The sequence below is a fragment of the Saccostrea cucullata genome, unplaced genomic scaffold, assembly GCF_032062105.1.
Source record: "Saccostrea cucullata isolate Sc308-1 unplaced genomic scaffold, CSIRO_AGI_Scuc_v1 ctg172, whole genome shotgun sequence".
NCBI classification, from domain to species: domain Eukaryota; kingdom Metazoa; phylum Mollusca; class Bivalvia; order Ostreida; family Ostreidae; genus Saccostrea; species Saccostrea cuccullata.
Window position 1 is genome coordinate 293,989 of NW_026932814.1, and position 19,259 is coordinate 313,247.

General features: G+C 32.4%; 1 protein-coding gene across 2 annotated transcripts; it reads left to right on the forward strand.

Moving 5' to 3' along the window:
• Positions 1–302: 302 nt before the first annotated feature.
• On the forward strand, positions 303–11,935 carry LOC134236213 (vacuolar protein sorting-associated protein 33B-like). 2 transcript variants are annotated; one of them, XM_062718373.1, is made up of 20 exons: positions 303–423; positions 1,300–1,380; positions 1,917–1,981; positions 2,384–2,501; positions 2,779–2,919; positions 3,083–3,187; positions 3,331–3,427; positions 3,570–3,647; positions 4,173–4,246; positions 4,433–4,519; positions 5,115–5,208; positions 5,549–5,623; positions 5,803–5,867; positions 7,820–7,921; positions 8,152–8,322; positions 8,745–8,843; positions 9,224–9,317; positions 10,061–10,090; positions 11,280–11,390; positions 11,573–11,935. In XM_062718373.1, exons 1-20 carry the CDS (start codon positions 313–315, stop codon positions 11,653–11,655), a joined length of 1,881 nt encoding a protein of 626 aa, XP_062574357.1. In that variant the 5' UTR covers positions 303–312; the 3' UTR covers positions 11,656–11,935. The 2 variants fall into 2 exon arrangements, with proteins under 2 accessions (XP_062574357.1, XP_062574358.1); XM_062718374.1 differs by lacking the exon at positions 10,061–10,090.
• Positions 11,936–19,259: the final 7,324 nt, after the last annotated feature.

The following is a 19,259-nucleotide window of genomic DNA, read 5'->3' on the forward strand; positions in this document are numbered from 1 at the left end:
AATAATTTATTTAACAGCAGTATAATAATAAAACATACTATATGCATGGTTTTAAAAAATTATTTCTGAAACAAGTGCCTGTTTAGGAATTGGATATATACTTCCAGTGTAGCCTTATGTTTAATAAAAAAAAAACAAATAAAATATGTTTATATGACAACAAGCAATGAAGCTCTCATGCCCTTTTATCATGACATATGTAATCCAGTTCAAAGCAAGACTTGGCAAATTATATTTGTAAGACATTAGAGAGTTATGTGCTTGCCATAAAAGGGGGGCTGATTTTGTAAACTGGTCCTACTTTCATTTTCAATGCGAGGACCAGTTTATCGAAAGATGGCTGCCCCCAGTGGAAAGGGGTTTCCAGATTTTCAACGATTAAAAATCCTCGCTAAAGATGAACTTACAAGCCTCTTGGATGATGTAATATGTTTACTATTGTTAATGAAATTTAATTGATAATGTTCAAGCACTTTAGCATGACATTATGTCCTTGTTGTCGATATCATTTCCAAAACGGTTTCGGTAAAGTAAATTATAAACATGTAGGCCTAATAAGAGTAAATCAACCATCCACCTACATATACTTTAATCATAAAAAAACCATCTATCACGTTCACTGAACGGGAATATACTTTAAACAAAACCAGGCAGCAAAAGTGGGCGTGGTTGTATTTACATTTACTACAAGTCACCGAGATTGAAAAAAAATATCATGAGTATTAATTAAAATTATATATACATATTTATTATATAGTCTATTTATATTCCCTATATAATGTATACAAGCGCAAACAGTTCATAACACTATATATTCACTGGATTTGAGGTCGTAACCGGGAAGTTCGCGTGTAGTGGCATTGTGTCACAATCAACATCAAACAACGTTGTAAACAATGGTTGCAACGGCCGCAACGAGCTACGTATATGGAGCAGGAAAAATAAACAAAACCAGGATTATTAAACATTTGGACGTCTTACACATAAAGTGAAAGGAAAACACGGAGGTGGTAATCTCGACATTTGTTTTCAACGACGGAAATTTGTTAATGAAAATGGTGTCGTCATTCAGCGTTCAATGTTTTATTAATTCAAATTCGGACTGTATAATAAAACAATTATGGACTCTTTTGGTGTTGAATATGATTTGTTAAAAAAAATATCATGACCTCGGCTTCGCCTCGGTATTGATTAAAATTATATATACATATATATCCATTGGGGTTCTCCTAATATAATAGAATTGGTTAGAGATTCTCTTATTTCCGAAGCATCACTTTTTTAATTTTAATTTTTTAGTTGCCTGGGAAAAAGGACTTGGTTATTGATGGAGACCTCATGAAACCACTAGACAGAATTGCTAGTATATCTCTTCTCAAGGTAAACCATGTGAAAATCTTTTATAGAAATACTTTTTAAAGAATCATGCCAAATACTTCTCAGTAAGATTAGCATATTCAAACAAGCAACAAGCCAACAACTGTACACTTCAATATGTAATAATTACTGAATACTGTATACAGGGAAATTTTCGCCTCTGTTTTATTTTTGCCCCATTTGCCCTTGTTACATTTGGGCAAATTTAATCTGGGGCAAAATCAAAGATCACTGTATAATTTCTTAAACAGAACTGGGAATGGGCAAATTTAAAACTGGGCATAATAGTTAGCAAGTGTAAAAGAGTGAAAATAACACTGGGTGAAAATAACCCTGTATACAGAAGCTAATATTTGGCTTTAATGAAAAGTGTGCCCATAACCAAAATAGAAAAATAATAATACTGTGCTTAGATGGGTTACTTTTTTTGTAATTTAAAAGTTTATAAGTTTTTAAAGTTTCTACAAATTTGTTCAATTCTGGAATGAAAATAAACTAAACAACTATCTTCTTTATGAGGTTGTTCTTCAATATTTCAGCAAAGAGGAGTTGAGAAAATCTACAAATTTGACAGTACCTTAAAGGCTATGCATGGCTGTGAACAGTAGGTGTTTCATGCAAATTATATTAAAATGTATCTTTGTATTTTGCAAGACATAGTTGTCAGGTAACATCTAATTAGATATACAGTGTACATTTTACCAAGGACACTACTTCAATAACAATAGAATGAAAGTCCCACCTCCATAAACTTTAAGACAAGGAGCATTGACTAGGACTTGGCTTTCTAATATTTCTCAACAGAATTTGAGAAAAATATGCAACTGTCAATATTGAGAATTTGAGCATATGTCATGAAAATGAATATGGTGTTTGGTTACAGTTTGAAAACCGGACTGCTAAAAAACAAAATTTCAGCATGCAAGGAGACAGGCTCATCCAACTGACTTCTGTATTTATAATGTAATAAATGACACAATAAATAAACATGTACTTCATGCTGTAGGAGGATTTACTTGGTCCGACCCAGGATGACCACAATGAAGGCTATTGCTGACCACATCAATTCCGATCTAAATATCAACTTCAAACGAAAATATAACATTATATTTGTTCCAAGAAAAGTAAGAAGAGTTTTTTTTAATCATCAATGTCATACATGTATATATACTTTGTATACTAGAGAACTATTTACAAAACAGTATTTACATGTCTAACAGATTGATAAATTTTGGCTTGAATATTACTAAGGAACATTTATCATGCAGTTCTTCCACTTAATCAAAACAAAAATGTACCATGATAGAGTTCTAATTTATAATATATAAATAAATTATATATAATGGTTATATATATGTATATTATTAAATACATGTTAATATATTTTTTTTATTATTTTAGTTACATACCTGCCTGTCTGTTCTGGAGTATGAAGGGGTAATTGGTCATGTGACTTTGAGTGAATTTCAATTAGACTTCCTTCCTCTAGACAAAGATATTCTATCTCTGGAACTACCAGAATTCTTCAAAACATTTTATCTTGTAAGTAGACATTTATACACATATATGCACATTATTGCTGATACTAAATAGAGAATTAGAAAGAATATTTAATTGAAACTACAGAATACCATACCTGTTGACATGCAGTGTGTAAATTCAGACATATTTATAGCCCGCAAGCTATTTCTTACTATCTTTACAGGAAAACGATCAGACTTGGATACATACTGTAGCCAAATCCCTTGTGCGGATACAAGCTCTTACTGGTGAAATCGGCCATGTACATTGTATAGGTAAAGGGGCTAAGGTAGGTCAAAGATAATTTGCCATGGGAATTTTTTAATGTGATCAGGGAATGTAAATAATGCTGTTTATAAAAGTTAAGATATTAAATAATAATAATTTTTAGGAGCTTTACAGTTTTAAGTTAATTTTTTGGATATTTTATAGATGACAAATGATTTGATGAACTTTTTGATGAAAAGAAGCTCATCTGACCAGGATTTTAGTAGACATGAGATAGGCACTCTTATCCTTATAGACAGGGGTAGGTAGCTTATCCTGATAAACAGAGGTAGGTTGTTTAAACCTGATAATCAGAGGTAAGCACACTTATCCTGATAGTGTATTGAAAATGTATAGGTATGAACCTGGATTATAGTATCTGATGATTTGTGTTTGATTTGTAGATGTGGATTATGTAACTCCATTGTGTTCACAACTTACATATGAGGGCCTCCTTGATGAAACATTTGGCATCAAGTGTGGTAAGATATAACACACTCGTAGCTAATTTACCTCTGTACAAATGTCAATCTAACTCATCGTCGCAAACCACAATCCTCTCCCATTCTGGCCGTGGTTGAATGAGAAGAGAATATTTCGTACTTCATTAAAATATTGACCAATGCGAGTAAAGCATAGTTGGTAGATAAACTTTGCCAAGACCTTTCAATAACCAATAGCAGTTTACAAAATATTTTTGTGTTCTGATGATGTCAGTGTTGATTTCAATTGTGATGGAAACAAATATTGTCATTGGCTGAACATGAAGTCACAGCATAGAGGCTTAAATATTCAAGATTAAGACAATTTATGTGATCAAGCAGCCACGAGTAGGAGAGAGCTGTATGCAGAGTCCGAACCGTGGCTTGAAACTATGAGTCTAACTTTACTTCTTCGTTAAATCTTTAATTTATATGTCTTTAACTGAGGTAAATATTGGGGATTACTTAAGTTTATATTTTTTGTAGTTTTGATCAAATGTTTAGCACAAGGTATTCTCTTTTTAGGTGCCATTGAATTTGGACCAGAAGTTACTGGGAAACAACAGAGTGCCAAGTTACTACTTAATTCAGATGATGTAGTTAGTATGAAATTTAATGTTTTTATGGACACATTGTACATGTACATTGTATATATATTGCTATTATGTCAGGGTGAAAGAAGATTTTAAAAAAAAAATTAAGACTCAGTGATATTGCAAGTGATTTCAAGTAATTAGCAAAATTGATATGCCAACATAATAAATCTAGATGTTTTCTCTCTGTAGATATTTGAAGACGTCAGAAATCGTCATTTTTCCCATGTCCTAGGATATTTAAGTTCAAAGGCCAAGCTACTCCAGCAGGATTTTGATGTAAGTAAAAACACTTTTTGCTGTAAAATGTCAAACAATGAGGCATTCTGGTAGTTTAATGTTTTCATTTACTGATCAACAGATGGGTAATTGTTTTTGTACTGCCTTTAAAAGATTTTTCTCAGTCAAATTGATTATAAATAATTCATACCAACCTTTGTACAGTATATGTATGTTGATGATGTGCAAATATTGATACATATCAAAAAGAAATGTTTTAACAATCATAACTAGACATTACATCATATCGATGTAGGAACAGGGATTCCACAAAGCTGCTGGCAACCGTAAAGTAAACTCCAGATTAAGATTAATCGGTTACTTGTACCACCTGTTCGAAAGGAACAAACTCTAGCTTTCACAGAAAATATACAAAATACTAAATTCTGTCACAAAGAGAATGATTTACTGAGGTTTTAAGTTCACAATATAGATCACCACATTTTGGTAGGACTTTTTTTCGGAGGTACATGTTGTTGTTTGGTATATATTGAAATGTGAGACAAAATTTCAGATTCCTTATTACGGTATGGATTATCTTTACTGATCTGAGCTGAAAGAGCAATTTTTCAGTATCTTTGATTGTGTCTTACAGAAAAGACATGGACTCAAGTCTGTTGGAGATATGAAGGACTTTGTTGCTAATGAACTTAGAAGACTCAAAGAACAAAAATCTGTGTTAGCCAATCGTAAGTTCAACTCCAGTTATCCATAATAAATTTAAATAAATCAAGGAACTCATTGTTACTATGTAGAATATTTGAAAAAGCTTGCTTATACTGTAAAACTTGTTTTAAGTAAGAACAAGAATTCTCAGGGATAACAAAGTTATCTTGGATCTCCATATAACATGGTATATATTTCAAGGAATTCCTTATACGAAAATAACGAATTACGGATATAGCAAAGTAATTTAATAGATCCCAGTGACTTCGTTATAAGTTTTACTGTAGCCCTGAATGTACATGTACATATTGTAGTTCATTTCAAAATTTGAAAAAAAATTCTTTTATTTGTTTATATATATAGACATTGGAGCCTGTGAGCAGATTCTGGGGAAGAAAACTAAAGGAGGATTTGAGGATTATCTACAGACAGAACACAGTGAGTTAGTTAGGGATTATTTTTTTAGTTGTCATTTTCCGTACTTCATGTTATGTGTATGTACTGAGTTTGAGTTTAATTGCAATCATCATTAATACTATATACTATGTTGCATGCAAAGGTAATAAAACTGGAATAAAAAAATAAAAATGAAACTGGAAACTTTTTCTTTACAATAGGCCTGCTGGAGAGTTCCAGTGTGAGAGACAACATAACATACATTGAAGAACTCATCTATAAACAGGTAATGTACTTTGGTCTAAAGATAATTACAGCACTAAAATGTAAAATGTCCAAAGTAATTGTTCTGGTACTAATAGTGTAATTATGTCAAAAGAAAACTTTGTAAATATTTCCATTTCCATTTTTTCTCTGTGATAACTCTTTGAAAGCAAGTTACACCAGAGTTGATTTCTTGATAATTCAACTAGAATGTAAATTTCGCCAAGCAGAGTTGTGGAAAACTGCCGGTCATGCCAGCAAAACCGACAAAAAATTCGCATGACCGGTAAAAATTCTATCAATGTCTGTCCAAATGACCGGCCTTTTTTTTGTTAAAGTTTTTCGTTTTTCCATTTATCATCTGTGCATTTCCCGTCTTAATTATCGTACCTTATATGCGATTGCGTAATACCTGTTCTTTAAACGAGATCAAGGCTGTAAATGAAAGCGAAATTAGCATGATTCTTGTGACCTATTAAATTTACAACTGGGGCAGAATGAGGTAGTTATCCAAGAAAAAAGTAAAGTTTAGAGGAGCTAAATATGAAAAATTTCAACAGAAATAATTCAAGCACAGGTTGGGAAAGCAGTAAATCTAGTACTTCCGACTGCCCCGGATTTTCGTTTTTTTTTTTTTACTGGTCGTGTTGATATCTTTATTATGATAATTAAAAGATAAATTCATATATCTGTATTCCATTCACTTTAAAAAAAAAATACCAACACAATTAGCACACCTGTGCTGACATAACAATTGTTGAACAAAAAGAATATAAAAACATCCAATTTCTTTAATCCAAAAATTAGTAAGGCTACACTAGTGAAAGTAATAGGTATGAATCTAGCTGAAACCTGCACAAATTATTAAAGTTTGGAGGTATGATTTTTTTTACCTGCTTGGACTGTGTTATTTGTGTACTAGTACAGTCAATTAAAACATTGAAAAAAAATACTTTTTTTCCAGGGATGGGGGAGGGGCATTTTGGAAAATACATGTAGAGACCATTCTCTTTACTTGGAAAATATTCAACCAACATGATCAAGTGTGTTTTATTCTACTTTCGGTTTAAAAAAAAAAACGATCCTGCTTTTAATTAGTTAATAGCTTACAAGTTAATTTATCTATGGTCTTGGGCTAATTCTTGCATAATCAATGCAATCAAATGACAGTCTCTCAAGTTAAATCCTCTACCCTGACAGCCTGAGGCATGTTAATTAGCCAGGTGGCTGTGTGCGTACTATATTCAACCGTCAAAAAGTGATTTCCTGTCGTGATATAAACAAAGGGATTATCAGCATGCACTGAATAAACAGAGCACCTAAGGAATATTACCTCAACTGGGCATATTTATTAATTTTTGGTTAGGAAATAAGGGCATGGCGCTGGAAAAAAGGGCATGGCGCCGAGAAAAAAGGGCATGGCGCCGCGCCATGCTAGTTTGCTTTTGATTTAACACTAATTATCGATGCAAAGATTTTTTGCAATTTCTAGACCCATTCTCTAGGTTTATATAATTCCAAAATCCATAAATGTTTTTTTTTTTTTAAATATTATTACACTCAGTATGCTGAATTAGCATTGTGACCTGCCCAAAAGCGTTGGAATCTAGTGCAAAAAATATTGTTATAAATGCAAAATTAAAAGAAAACGGAAGAGGACTTGGAAATGGAGACTGAATTTTGTATCATTATTAACATGATTTATTAAAAAGATGTTATAAAGTGAATAAATATTAAGGGTTTTTTTCATTTTGTGACTTACTATTTCGGACTGACAAAAATCACTTCGGACCGGCTTATTTTGTTTTCTTGCCGGTCCAAATGACCGACTATCTGAAAAAGTTTTCCACAACTCTGCCAAGTGAAAGGTCAGGAGCTATTGTCCAATGTATGTGTCTGTGGAGATTTAAGTACTCTATATTTAAAGAGTCTATTTTTTAATTATGAATATTAATATTGTGATATTTTATACAGGATAACATGTTGAAGACATTAAAGCTCATGTGTCTTCTGTCCCTCACTCAGAATGGAATACCTTCCTCTACATATAAAACTCTCAAGACCCACTATCTACAGGTAATATTTGAATATTTATGCAGGCATTCAGATATTAATCATAAAAAATGATTTGTTCAAGTGCATACATATTGATATTTTCAAAGATCAATTCTCCTGTAGTTTTTCATGCATTAATATTAAAGATCGCAGCCAATTTATCAATTCCCAGGCAGCTGACATACATGCATGAAGTGTAAAGATTACACTGTACATGTAAAATATATGGCTTGTAATGCTTCTATTTTTAGAGTCATGGTTTTGAGCAGCTGATCACTTTTTCCAACCTGAAGTTGCTGGGTATCCTGACAGAACAGGAAACAGGAAGTCAGGCCGCCACGCCTCTCAACAAGGTCACGTCTGGTATGGCTGCCATTACACGAAGAAGTACATTCCAAAGTCTTTGTAAAAAACTCTCTTTGGTAAGTGCCTGTTATCAGGGAAGGGTAAAATGTACATGTATTACTAGGAACTTAGTTTACTCAATCTGTTATGAGATGCATTTGGCTAATTCATATACAAATAGACAATATCCCACATCTTTGTATATACATGTAAATGTTAAAATCATTTCAAATTCTTTTCTCAAAACCCAGAAAATTAATCATATATAGAATTGGAAAAGTCTAGACATTTAAATATCAAAGCCTAATACATGTGTATGTATATATCTATAATGTTAAAATCTTTTCAAAAAATTCTTTTCTTCAATCCAGAAAAATTAATTGTATATAGAATTCAAAATGTCTAGAGAAACAAAACTGTAATTGTCTAATAAAAGTGTAATTATGATTCAATTAAGACAGAAATTTTTTTGTTTATTGATTTTGTTTATTAATGACAGATTCCCAAGTCAGATGACATTGATCTGAAAAACCCTACAGACATGTCATATGTGTTTAGTGGCGCCTACACACCTTTGTCCTGCAAACTAGTCGAACAGGTATATAAAGATCTTTCTTCATCGAAATTTAATGAAGTCTTAGATTAAAGATAAAAAAAATTATGACTAAAATTCATTTTAAGGTAATGATCATTTGTAAAGAAGTTATATTATGAAATTAGCACTGTCCATTTTTATCTAGGTTAGGTAAATTTTTCATAGTTATAAATACAATGTATGGACCATAGTTGATGACGCTGACTATTTGACACATTTCTATAACTTTTGAATCACATTATACTGGTATTGATTGAACCTTTGCAATGTTCTCTTAAAAGTTGATGAGGTACAGTGTAGGTTTAATATATTTTGGCAGGAACAAATAAAAATGACAATTCATTTGAAACTTTTGAAACCTGTAGCATTGTATGAATTTACAGATATTAACCAGAGGGAGTTTTGCTGGTATGGAAGAAATCACTAAATACCTGCCAGGAGGGGTTCACAGTGAAAACCATGTCAAAGCATCAAAAGGTATAACCAATGCTTCATTACAAGTCCATTCATATTCAGTGCTTATAAAGCTAGACACTAGGTTTTCATTATTTTCCATTAATATTAAGAAAATCATCAAATAGGAACAAGATTTTTTTGATCCCAAAATTTGTCACCTTGTGCAACATATTTTATGTTTTTCTTTATTTTATTGTATTTGCTGCCTCTTCATTTATTGGTTGTAGTTTAAGTAGAATGCTTCTATCTTTTTCCTCCTCTGCTTTAATGAAATTTTTTGTCGCACTAATAGAACTGATCACATTTATAAATCAACCACAGTATAGATTTTTATTTAAAGTGTATTCCTTCATGTTCTGTTCTTTAGTCAGAAATCAGATTATAACTTCAATGTTCAACAGTGTTGCAATAAAAATGATTTCTTGTTCTCACAAATTTATAGGTAGATAAAAGGAGTACCGATAATTTAATTGTGGCAATAAAAAAATCTATGCATCATTCAAAATAAGGATGGAAGGTGGAATATTTGCTAACCATTCACCAATTTCAGAAAACAAATGAAATATTAATCCTTTACCTGGGTTTATTTTACAAGTCAGCTTTTCGAGAAATTAGATAATTTTGGTAACCAACAAAAATGTACTTCATATAATTTTGCATGAACAAACATGTATATGATATAATTTTGAAGTGATAACTGGTTCCAAAAATTCATCTACAATTCCAACACAACCATTCACATTATTATACATACTTTAATCCAGACAGCAGCACCACATCAAAAGACAGATCAGGTATGAATTGATATTTTTATAGTGTTACAGAAGTTGCTTTTTTAAATAGTACATGCATACTAAAAATCCTATTTACCAATTTTAAATTTTCCATAAATATGCATTGTATTTTGCACTTATTAACAACATATTTACAGCATAAAGGGCCTACATATTTATATATACACCCCTGAAAATATCAATACTGCATTCGAGAACAGTCAGCCTTTTATTCCTGCTTATATAGTTAGGAATACATTTACCTGGCATTAGAACCACGGTGTTTAGGTGTGTGCAAACCTCATGTTTATTAACCTTATGTCAAATTTCTTGGTTTGTGGTTAAGGTTCCAAGATGTTTTTGTTTTTTATCTTATATTGTGTAATTGCTGCATGATAATTTGCAAACAGCTTTAATTATTACTGTTTTGGTAATTTTTTTTTTTTTCAATGTTAAGTTCACTATCATTATCTAGATTAAAACTTAAAGCTTTTGTAATCCATGTTTTAAATATTGAAGGTAAAAAAAAATATGACAATAAAAAATTATTCAGTACAGGTATTTATTTAATCTCTGGATAAGAAGATGGGCGCATTTGGCGTGTGATCTGCAGGAATCATTTGTACGAAACATTTATGGTTTAAATGTCCATGATTTGGTTGGCTGAACATAGCTTGTCAGATTTTACAAACACGTCCATAGGTTTTTTTCAATTAGTTTGAAAGTGTGATATTGTAACATTTTTGTCCGTTTTTCCTAGGGGGTACTATAACCTAGTAATGTTTCAAAAAAAATAAACACCTAAAATATTTAATGCATATAGATGCATGATGCGTGTACAGGTACATTATATAGAATAGAAGATTAGAATTGATTTCACTCGAGAACCAAACTGAACCAAAATTAATCTAATTCAAAATTTTAATATATCGGTACATAAAGCAAAACTGACAAAATAAATGGTTGTTTGCATGAAAAAAAAAAATTAACGCCCTATGCCAGGCTCGAACCAAAAACTTTTTGATGCCAGTGCACTGGACAGTTAGCCCACCTTAATTATCAAAAAAACAAACAAACAAACAAAGTCTGATGGCAACTTTTGTATTTGTATGGAGAACATATTTCATTTTATTTACAGTTGTAAAATCTTGACAAAGCTATAATACCTGAAATTTTGATAATTTTTTTAATTAATTAATCCAATTAACAGGTAAATCCGCCAGACAGGACCGCCCAGTCAGTAAAGTTGTCCTGGTATATTTCCTTGGAGGCTGTACTTATTCCGAGATAACGGCCCTCAGATTCCTAGGTAAACTCAAAGGTAGGATACTTTAATTAAATCATAAATTTGTTATAAATAAGATTTTTTATGTTCTTCTAAACAGAAATTTTGTGTAACAGTCAATCACTTTGAATGTGTATGAGTATGATTTTTTTTTTCAGTTAAAATTTACTAAAATTTTGGGAAATTCATGTTTTAATTAATGCATTTTCTTGTTACAGGTTACATCTTCATCATAGCTACCACTGCAATCATCAACAGCTCCACCATGTTAGAATCAGTGATGGAGAGACCACCTATCTAGTTGCAATGAGTTTTATTTATGTTATTTATTTATAATATTGCTGTGACCTATGAAAATTTATACCATACAACATATTGACAATATGATTGAGAAAACATCAAAGAGAGAGAGAACCATGCATGTTTTCCAACAGCCACAAACAGTGTTTGGTAACTATGGACTCTGCACTCCCATCTCATATAAGTGACTGCAACCTTAAAATAACAGTTTCACTTTAATTCAATCCATGGTGGATGTAGGAAAATGGGAAGTTTCTGATTAGATCAAGATGTAACATGAATTTTATGTACTTATTATTGGAAATGGAATTAAGGGAGTGCACAGTATAATAGGAAAGGGTAAAAATGCAATGGACCAAACTAGGATTTAAACTGGCGAGCCTCAAAATCTCCAATCAGGTGCTCTTCCAACTGAGCTAAATGAATGTGTCGGATATGGCACGCCAAATTCACAAAAATGAGATAAACCTAGTTTCACAATTGATAAACTAGGTTTATCGACTGTAAACTATAGTTTACAAACCGTAAACTATAGTTAACGATTCGTTAAGTATAGTTAACGAATCATGAAGTATAGTTTTCATCTGTAAAACTATATTTAACGGTCGTTAACTCTAGTTTACGAATGCTAATCTAAGTTTATCTGTCTGAATAAAGCGTTAACAATAGATTTTGTTGATAAACATAGATTCACGTTTGTAAACTATAGTTTACAATCGTAAACTATAGTTAAGAGTTGTTAATCATAGTTTCACAAATCGTGAAACTATATTTATCAGATCGTTAACTATAGTTAACGGTTTGTAAACTATAGTTTACAAATCATTAAACTGTATTTATTAGATAATCTATGTTTTGCAATCGCAAATGATCGTTTTCGGTGTTAAGTATAGTTTACGGTTGTGAAACATAGATTATCGCGTTAACTATGGTTTACAGAAGTAAAATATAGATTAACGTTGTTAACTTTAGTTTACAGTCTGTAAACTATAGTTTACAACCGATAAACCTAGTTTATCGACTGTGAAACTATGATTAGCTCATTTTTGTGAATTTGGCGTGCCATAGTCGGACTATCTGGCTATGGACGATCAAACTTTCCTCACCACCACATATCTCCTTCCTTAAAGTCTTAACCCCTAAAGACACCAACTCAGGCTCTTCTGTCTGGAACATTATGTTACTGTGTTTATGTTGACACGTATAAGTGAACCAATCAATAATGAACATCATCAATTTGCCGTCGGAACCCATTCAATTCAGTGTAACGGAGAGAAAAACCCCTGGGTTCCGCCAATGCAATTTGCTTATCAAGAACGAGACAAAACCAGAATTTATGATGCACCTCATACCAAGTAATGGCATTTACATGCACAACTATAGGATTTTTTGTTGAATGACCTTTGAGTGAATCCAATCAACTGATCTGAATATATTTTCATAAAAGATACAAATTTTACTGATAGAGTTTTATAAAGGATCCTTGCTCATGTTTGCTGTTAATAAAATCATATATATTTCTCATCAAAGTGTAAAGATGTGAAAAACTTATAAAATGGACAAATTGAGTGGTTGTTATGTGGAAATGATTAATTTTAATGAATTTAATTGTATGTGATACTATTTTAAACATGACTACTTTCTTTAATGATGAATTGCAGTACAGCCTATAGATTTAATAGGAAGTATTATACATGTACTTGTGTATATTGAACAATTTACAAATAAAATTTTCATAACATAGTATTTGAGTTTTATTTTATTTTCTCATATTCTTTTTGGTCAATCCTTGGTCATTTTTCTTTGCATTAAATGTCAATTAATTAGCTCACATCAACGAAGTTTGGGGAGCGTATGTGATTCTCTTGAAGTCAGCATCCCAGGTCAAGGTTTTTGGAGCAGTTTTCTTTTTAATTACTTCTATACCCTTTACTATAATTCCTGCTGCAATTTCAGACATGCATGGATTTATTGTGTGTTGTTTAATGTCAACAGACAACATTTGTTGAGGTGAGTTCTGTAATCTGTGATTACCTGATTGAAATTCTGTTTGAAAGTCAAAATGGGAAAAAAAGAATGGGCTTATTTTTATATCTGTACACTTTTTGCATTTTAAACTTCTCCAATCCCTTTGGGTTATTTTCAACTTACCGTGGTAACTTCCAACAAAAAATAATTATAGGAAGGAGAAAATTAAGCAAGATGAAAATTCTGAATGAAAAAAACATCTCATGAAAGACAGTCAAATATCAAACTTATATGAATGCTCATTATACAAATTATACAGTGCATTAAGTTAGTTCTTTATTTCAAGGCTTCCACAAGTATATGTAGGTTTGTATGGAGGGTAATAGTGCAGACATGTACATTTGTAAATTCCAACTTGCCATAAGGCCAAAAAAAATTGTTTATCAGGCCAAAAAATTCAATGCGGCAGGCAGTTTTTAGCTCTACTGGTCAGAGACCAGAAGAGCTTATGCGATAGTAATGCGTCCGTCGTCCGTCCGTCTGTAAACAATTTTTCAAAATGCTACTCCTCGTACAGTTTTGGTCCGATTTCAATATAACTTGGCACACAAGTAGACTACACTAAGATACATAATTCTGTGCATCGGTTTTTGATTTCGATGAACGGTGTTGCCATGGTTACTAAAAATAGAAATTTCTGTGAAATTCTTTCAAAATGCTACTCCTCCTACAGTTTTGGTCTGATTTCAGTATAACTTGGCACACAAGTAGACTACACTAAGATACATAATTCTGTGCATCTGTTTTAGATTTTGATGAACGGTGTTGCCATGGTTACTAAAAATAGAAATTTCTTTGAAATTCTTTCAAAATACTACTCCTCCTATAGTTTTAGTATGATTTCAATATAATTTGGCACACAAGTAGACTATACTAAGATACATAATTCTGTGCATCGGTTTTTGATTTCGATGAATGGTAATGACATGGTTACTAAAAATAGAAATTTCCGAGAAATTCTTTCAAATTGCTTCTACTCCTACAGTTTTGGTCTGATTTCCATATAACTTGGCATACAAAAAGACTATGCTAAGATACAATTATTCTGTGCATCGTTTTTATTTTGATGAGTGACAAGGATCATTTTTCTATTTATTGCTGTTTTGAAGTCTCAAGTCCCAACTGCTACTTTTCTCTTCCTTTGTTTTAAGTATAAACCAGTAGAGCTACAGTCTCAACAGAGACTTCTGGGTTTGTTTGTTTTTTTTTTGTTTTTTTTTTGAAGCATGTTATACCTTTTGTAAGCCACCTGTTCAATAAAATGATAATATCCATTAATTCTTAATTTTTTGTTCCCTTGAATAATTTTTTTTTGCCTCATATCAGTTTTATGTCTACCAATCTCTACCCAGAGTTATCGTTCCACTTATTCGTGTTGTAGTGAAGCGAACGACAACTCTGGTAGAGACTGTATGTCTACATGTACATATGCAGGTAAGTAATTCTGACATCCTAGCAGGTAGTTTCCAAAAATGCATTGGCGTTGACCTTGTGTATTTTTGATGTAGTAAACTTTACTTGATACTTTTCAGAATCTTTATCACCATACTCTGAATAAAATGAAATCCATGCAATGACTATTTCAAAATTGTAAAGACAAAAATTGCTATTGGGATTTGATTGCAATTTTTGTATTTAGTATGCCCGGCGACCATGATGGTAAACAAGGTTCAGTAAAGACGCAAAACATGTAAGGTGGGACCAATATATTTTTATTATGGTTGCTTAACCTGAAATGAAGTCTTAATGAATATGTTCAACATGTACAAATATTTAGTGTCTAGTCCTAACATAACCATGTAGAAAAAAAATCTCCTTTTTTTCCCAAAAGGATAGAGAAGCTTACAAAACTGTAAGAAAGCATTTTCGTATGTGATAACTAAATTTTTATCAAACATATTACCATGTAGTCCAAAAACATAAAATTAAATATTCCACCAACATTAAAAAAATTTGAAATGAAAACTAATTTCTGAAACAAGTGTCAGAAAGTTAGCAAAAGTTGAAGCTGTTTAAGCAAAAAAATTAAAACATGATTTCTTTCATGCATTGTCTTTATACACATTCCTTTATATCAATTATAACTATTCAATTGAATAAAATATTCATCTATATGGATGCAGTCCTTGGAAATGGACAAAAGTCACAAACTCATTCTTATTTTCATGCATTGTATTGAAATATTTTGACTCGACCAGATTCCTCACCAACAAAAAACTGATTATTGTACTCCTGAAAATTGATGCACTGGGGTTTTCCCACTTCATTCAGAATTCTTAATTGTTTTCCTTTCGGTGTCAGAATATGTATGTTACTTTTTCCCATGCTATTCACGTATATCATCCCAAACCTGTCCACTGTTAATCCATATGGGCTTTTTAATTCCTCATGGTTGTATGTAAACAAAACATTTCCTTTTCTGTTTTCTTTTCTGACGAAGTTATCATTGAAACTGGAATAAATGATGTTTTCCTCCATATCCACAGCTACATCATATACACGGTTTACATTATTCGTTTTTCTCAACTTCTGAAAATTCATATCCAATACTTCTACTGCTGAGAGACAACCTACTGCAATAGTATTACCTGACTGTGAGATTCCAAAGCATTTACAGTCAAAGGTGATCCGTTTTACTATATCGAGTGAATCAGTTTTCATTAGCAGAATCTCTTTGATTTCAGGAAATGTAACAAAGATGTGATTCTCACTACAAAGAGAAACATCCCATGGGTTGTTTTGGAAAGCTACTTCTTTCAAAATAACCCCATCTGTTCTACAGCGTATTAGTTTCTTCTGCACATGGTCAGTCAGCAAAAGTCCATTATTTCGTAGAAAAACTCCACCCTGTAAATCAGCACCTTTGATTTTAAAGTCAGAAATTATTTGAACTTTAGCATGTTTCATACTAAGATCCTTTAGAATCACAGATTCTTTGCACTCCTGTAGAGAAATTTCAGTTAAACAAGGTAGATCAATCAGTTCTCTGACATGATTATGCATCGTAGACTTCATTCCAATTTCTAACTTTGACATTTCAAGCTTTCTCACTTTTTGAAATATCTGTTCCAATTTGACATATGACAACACAAAGGCTGATTTGGATGATTCTTGACAAGATAAGTTTTTCCCAGTTGCTTCTTTCCAGTATTGTAGATAACATCGTCTTTGCTCTAAAGCTTCAATAGATTTTTCAAGTTTTGCTTTAGCTTCTTTGGACAACTTTGCTACTTCATTCAGGTGTTTTTCTCCCAACCTTTTAATGGATTCTATAATTTTATCTTTTGTTTTAGTAATATCATTTACAATTTTGTCAGCTATATCCTCGATATCAGCAAGATTACTTTTTTCTTCTTTAATTACTGTTTCTAAAAGATCGTCTAGCACATCCATGTCACCTTGCAAACATTTAACACGTTCAGGACTTAGTTTTTCCGCAACTTCTTCTATTGGGCACATACTTTGACAACTTCTATGCTCTTTTGTAGCACATAATACACAACATGGTGTGAAATGATTTTCACAAAACATGTCAATTTTTCGTCCTTTGTGAATTTCGCAGATGTCCATATTAAAGTTGGGAGAGGGCTCAATAAAATTTTCATGTAAGGGAATTCTTTCATGGTGAAACGAGGACTTGAATTTTTTGTGACTCGTAAAACAATCTTCACACAGGGCTTCGGTGCATTCCTTGCACAAGCTTCTTGCTTCATTCTCTTTTCCTTCCCTGTTGCATGGGTTACAAAGAATTTGAGAAAAACTGTCGCCTTTCCTCACTAAAGAACTCAGATGCTCATTTTCAGGAAATTGACTGACCCATTTGTCCAAAGGAAACTGGCCAATTGCTCCCGGCGCGGGAACGAATGCTCTACACAAGGGGCAAGGAAACCCGAGTGGCTGATCATCGTTTTCCTTTTTCGAACATGTAGCTTTAATGTGAGTTGATAGGCAGATTTGACAAAAAGTGTGTGCACATGGTAAATATATCGGTGATTTGAAATTCTCTAAACAGATAGAGCATATGGTTAAATCCAATTTTTCATGAAGAACTTGTGTTCCCGCGGTTGCGGTGGCCATCACTGAAAAATGAAAGTTGAACTTTTCGGGAGCCCGAGCCCGATTGATTTAATCACATGGGTGGCAGGGGTACCATTTAGTGATTTATGAGCTCTGCTTAGTAGTCCCTGCAAGTGGTTATTTTATTTCATAAACCAAATAGAACTCTTCTAATCTTCTATAACATATATATCACACACCCAAATTATCGGTATTATTTCGGTTTGATGGGAAGATCATATTGATGATGCATAGCGTCGGAAGCAAATTGAAAGGGAGGGGGGGGGGGGCTAAACCAACAAAAAAGTTAAACCTCAATTTCTAATGCCTAATATTATGTCTATCTTTGAAAAAAAAAACCGGGGTGGAGGTGGGGGGTTACCCCCCTCCCACTTTTTTTTTCAAAGACAGGCAATTACTATAACATTATAAATTGAGGCTTACTTTTTTCCGTTGGTTTAACCCCCCCCCCCTTTTGAGTTTCAACTAGCCACCCCACTTCCAATTTGCTTCCGACGCCCATGCAGATATAGAGATTGTTATGAATAGTGAACAACTAACCATTATACTATAATGGATTTCGGAACATAAAAAATACAGTTTCTATGAGGGTAAAAAAAATTACAGAGAGAGTACTCCAAGTATGTCACAATGGTCACTCCACAGTATAAAGTTGCCACAAATATTGCATGATTTTTCTCCGCTTTCGCAATAAGGGAAGAGATGTGGATTTCAAATTAATTCCACATGCACATTACTTGTGACAAGAGCTTTCTAAATATGCCATGATTTTTTTTTTTACCATGTATTCTCGATCTTGCAATTGGATCCATTTTTCAGAAATATTTTTTTCTTACAATTCAACTTTTGACAGAGAAGAGATGGGGCTTTCGTATTTGACATATGCATTACCTATTACAAGATGTTTCTAGTTATTTAATGATTTTTGATCCCTTGATCTTCAGGTTCGACCAATTTTGCAAAAAAAAATAAAAAAAATTGGTGATTAATTTTGAATGAAATATGATTGGATATTCATAATTGACAACTATGGCATCAATAATAGCATTACACCCACTAAGTCACCGAAAGCGGGGGGGACCACAATTCTTCTAATTTGCTTGTTATGAATTAGATTAAGTAAAATACCATTCAGACAAATCCATCGTATAAGAAAATCCACAAATAAGCAACTACAGTCTAAACTGATGTACAAACACCGGTACCATTTTTATCATTTAGAGAATTCGACTCTTACCTTAGATTACAAGTACGCATATTCCGCACTGGATACTTACTTACAAGGTCATTAAGTAGAATGAGTGCAGTAAGATACATGTATATTTTTAGACCCTAAAGAAATACACGTAGATCACCCAAGGAATTGCAGTGATCAAAGTTCACAAAACGAAACCAGAGGTACTGTGAGCACTGAGCTCAATAAATGATACCCCTCGCCTCCCATATAATGGCAAAATAAGAATCTGTGAAAATATCATTAATTTTATCCAGTGATATAGG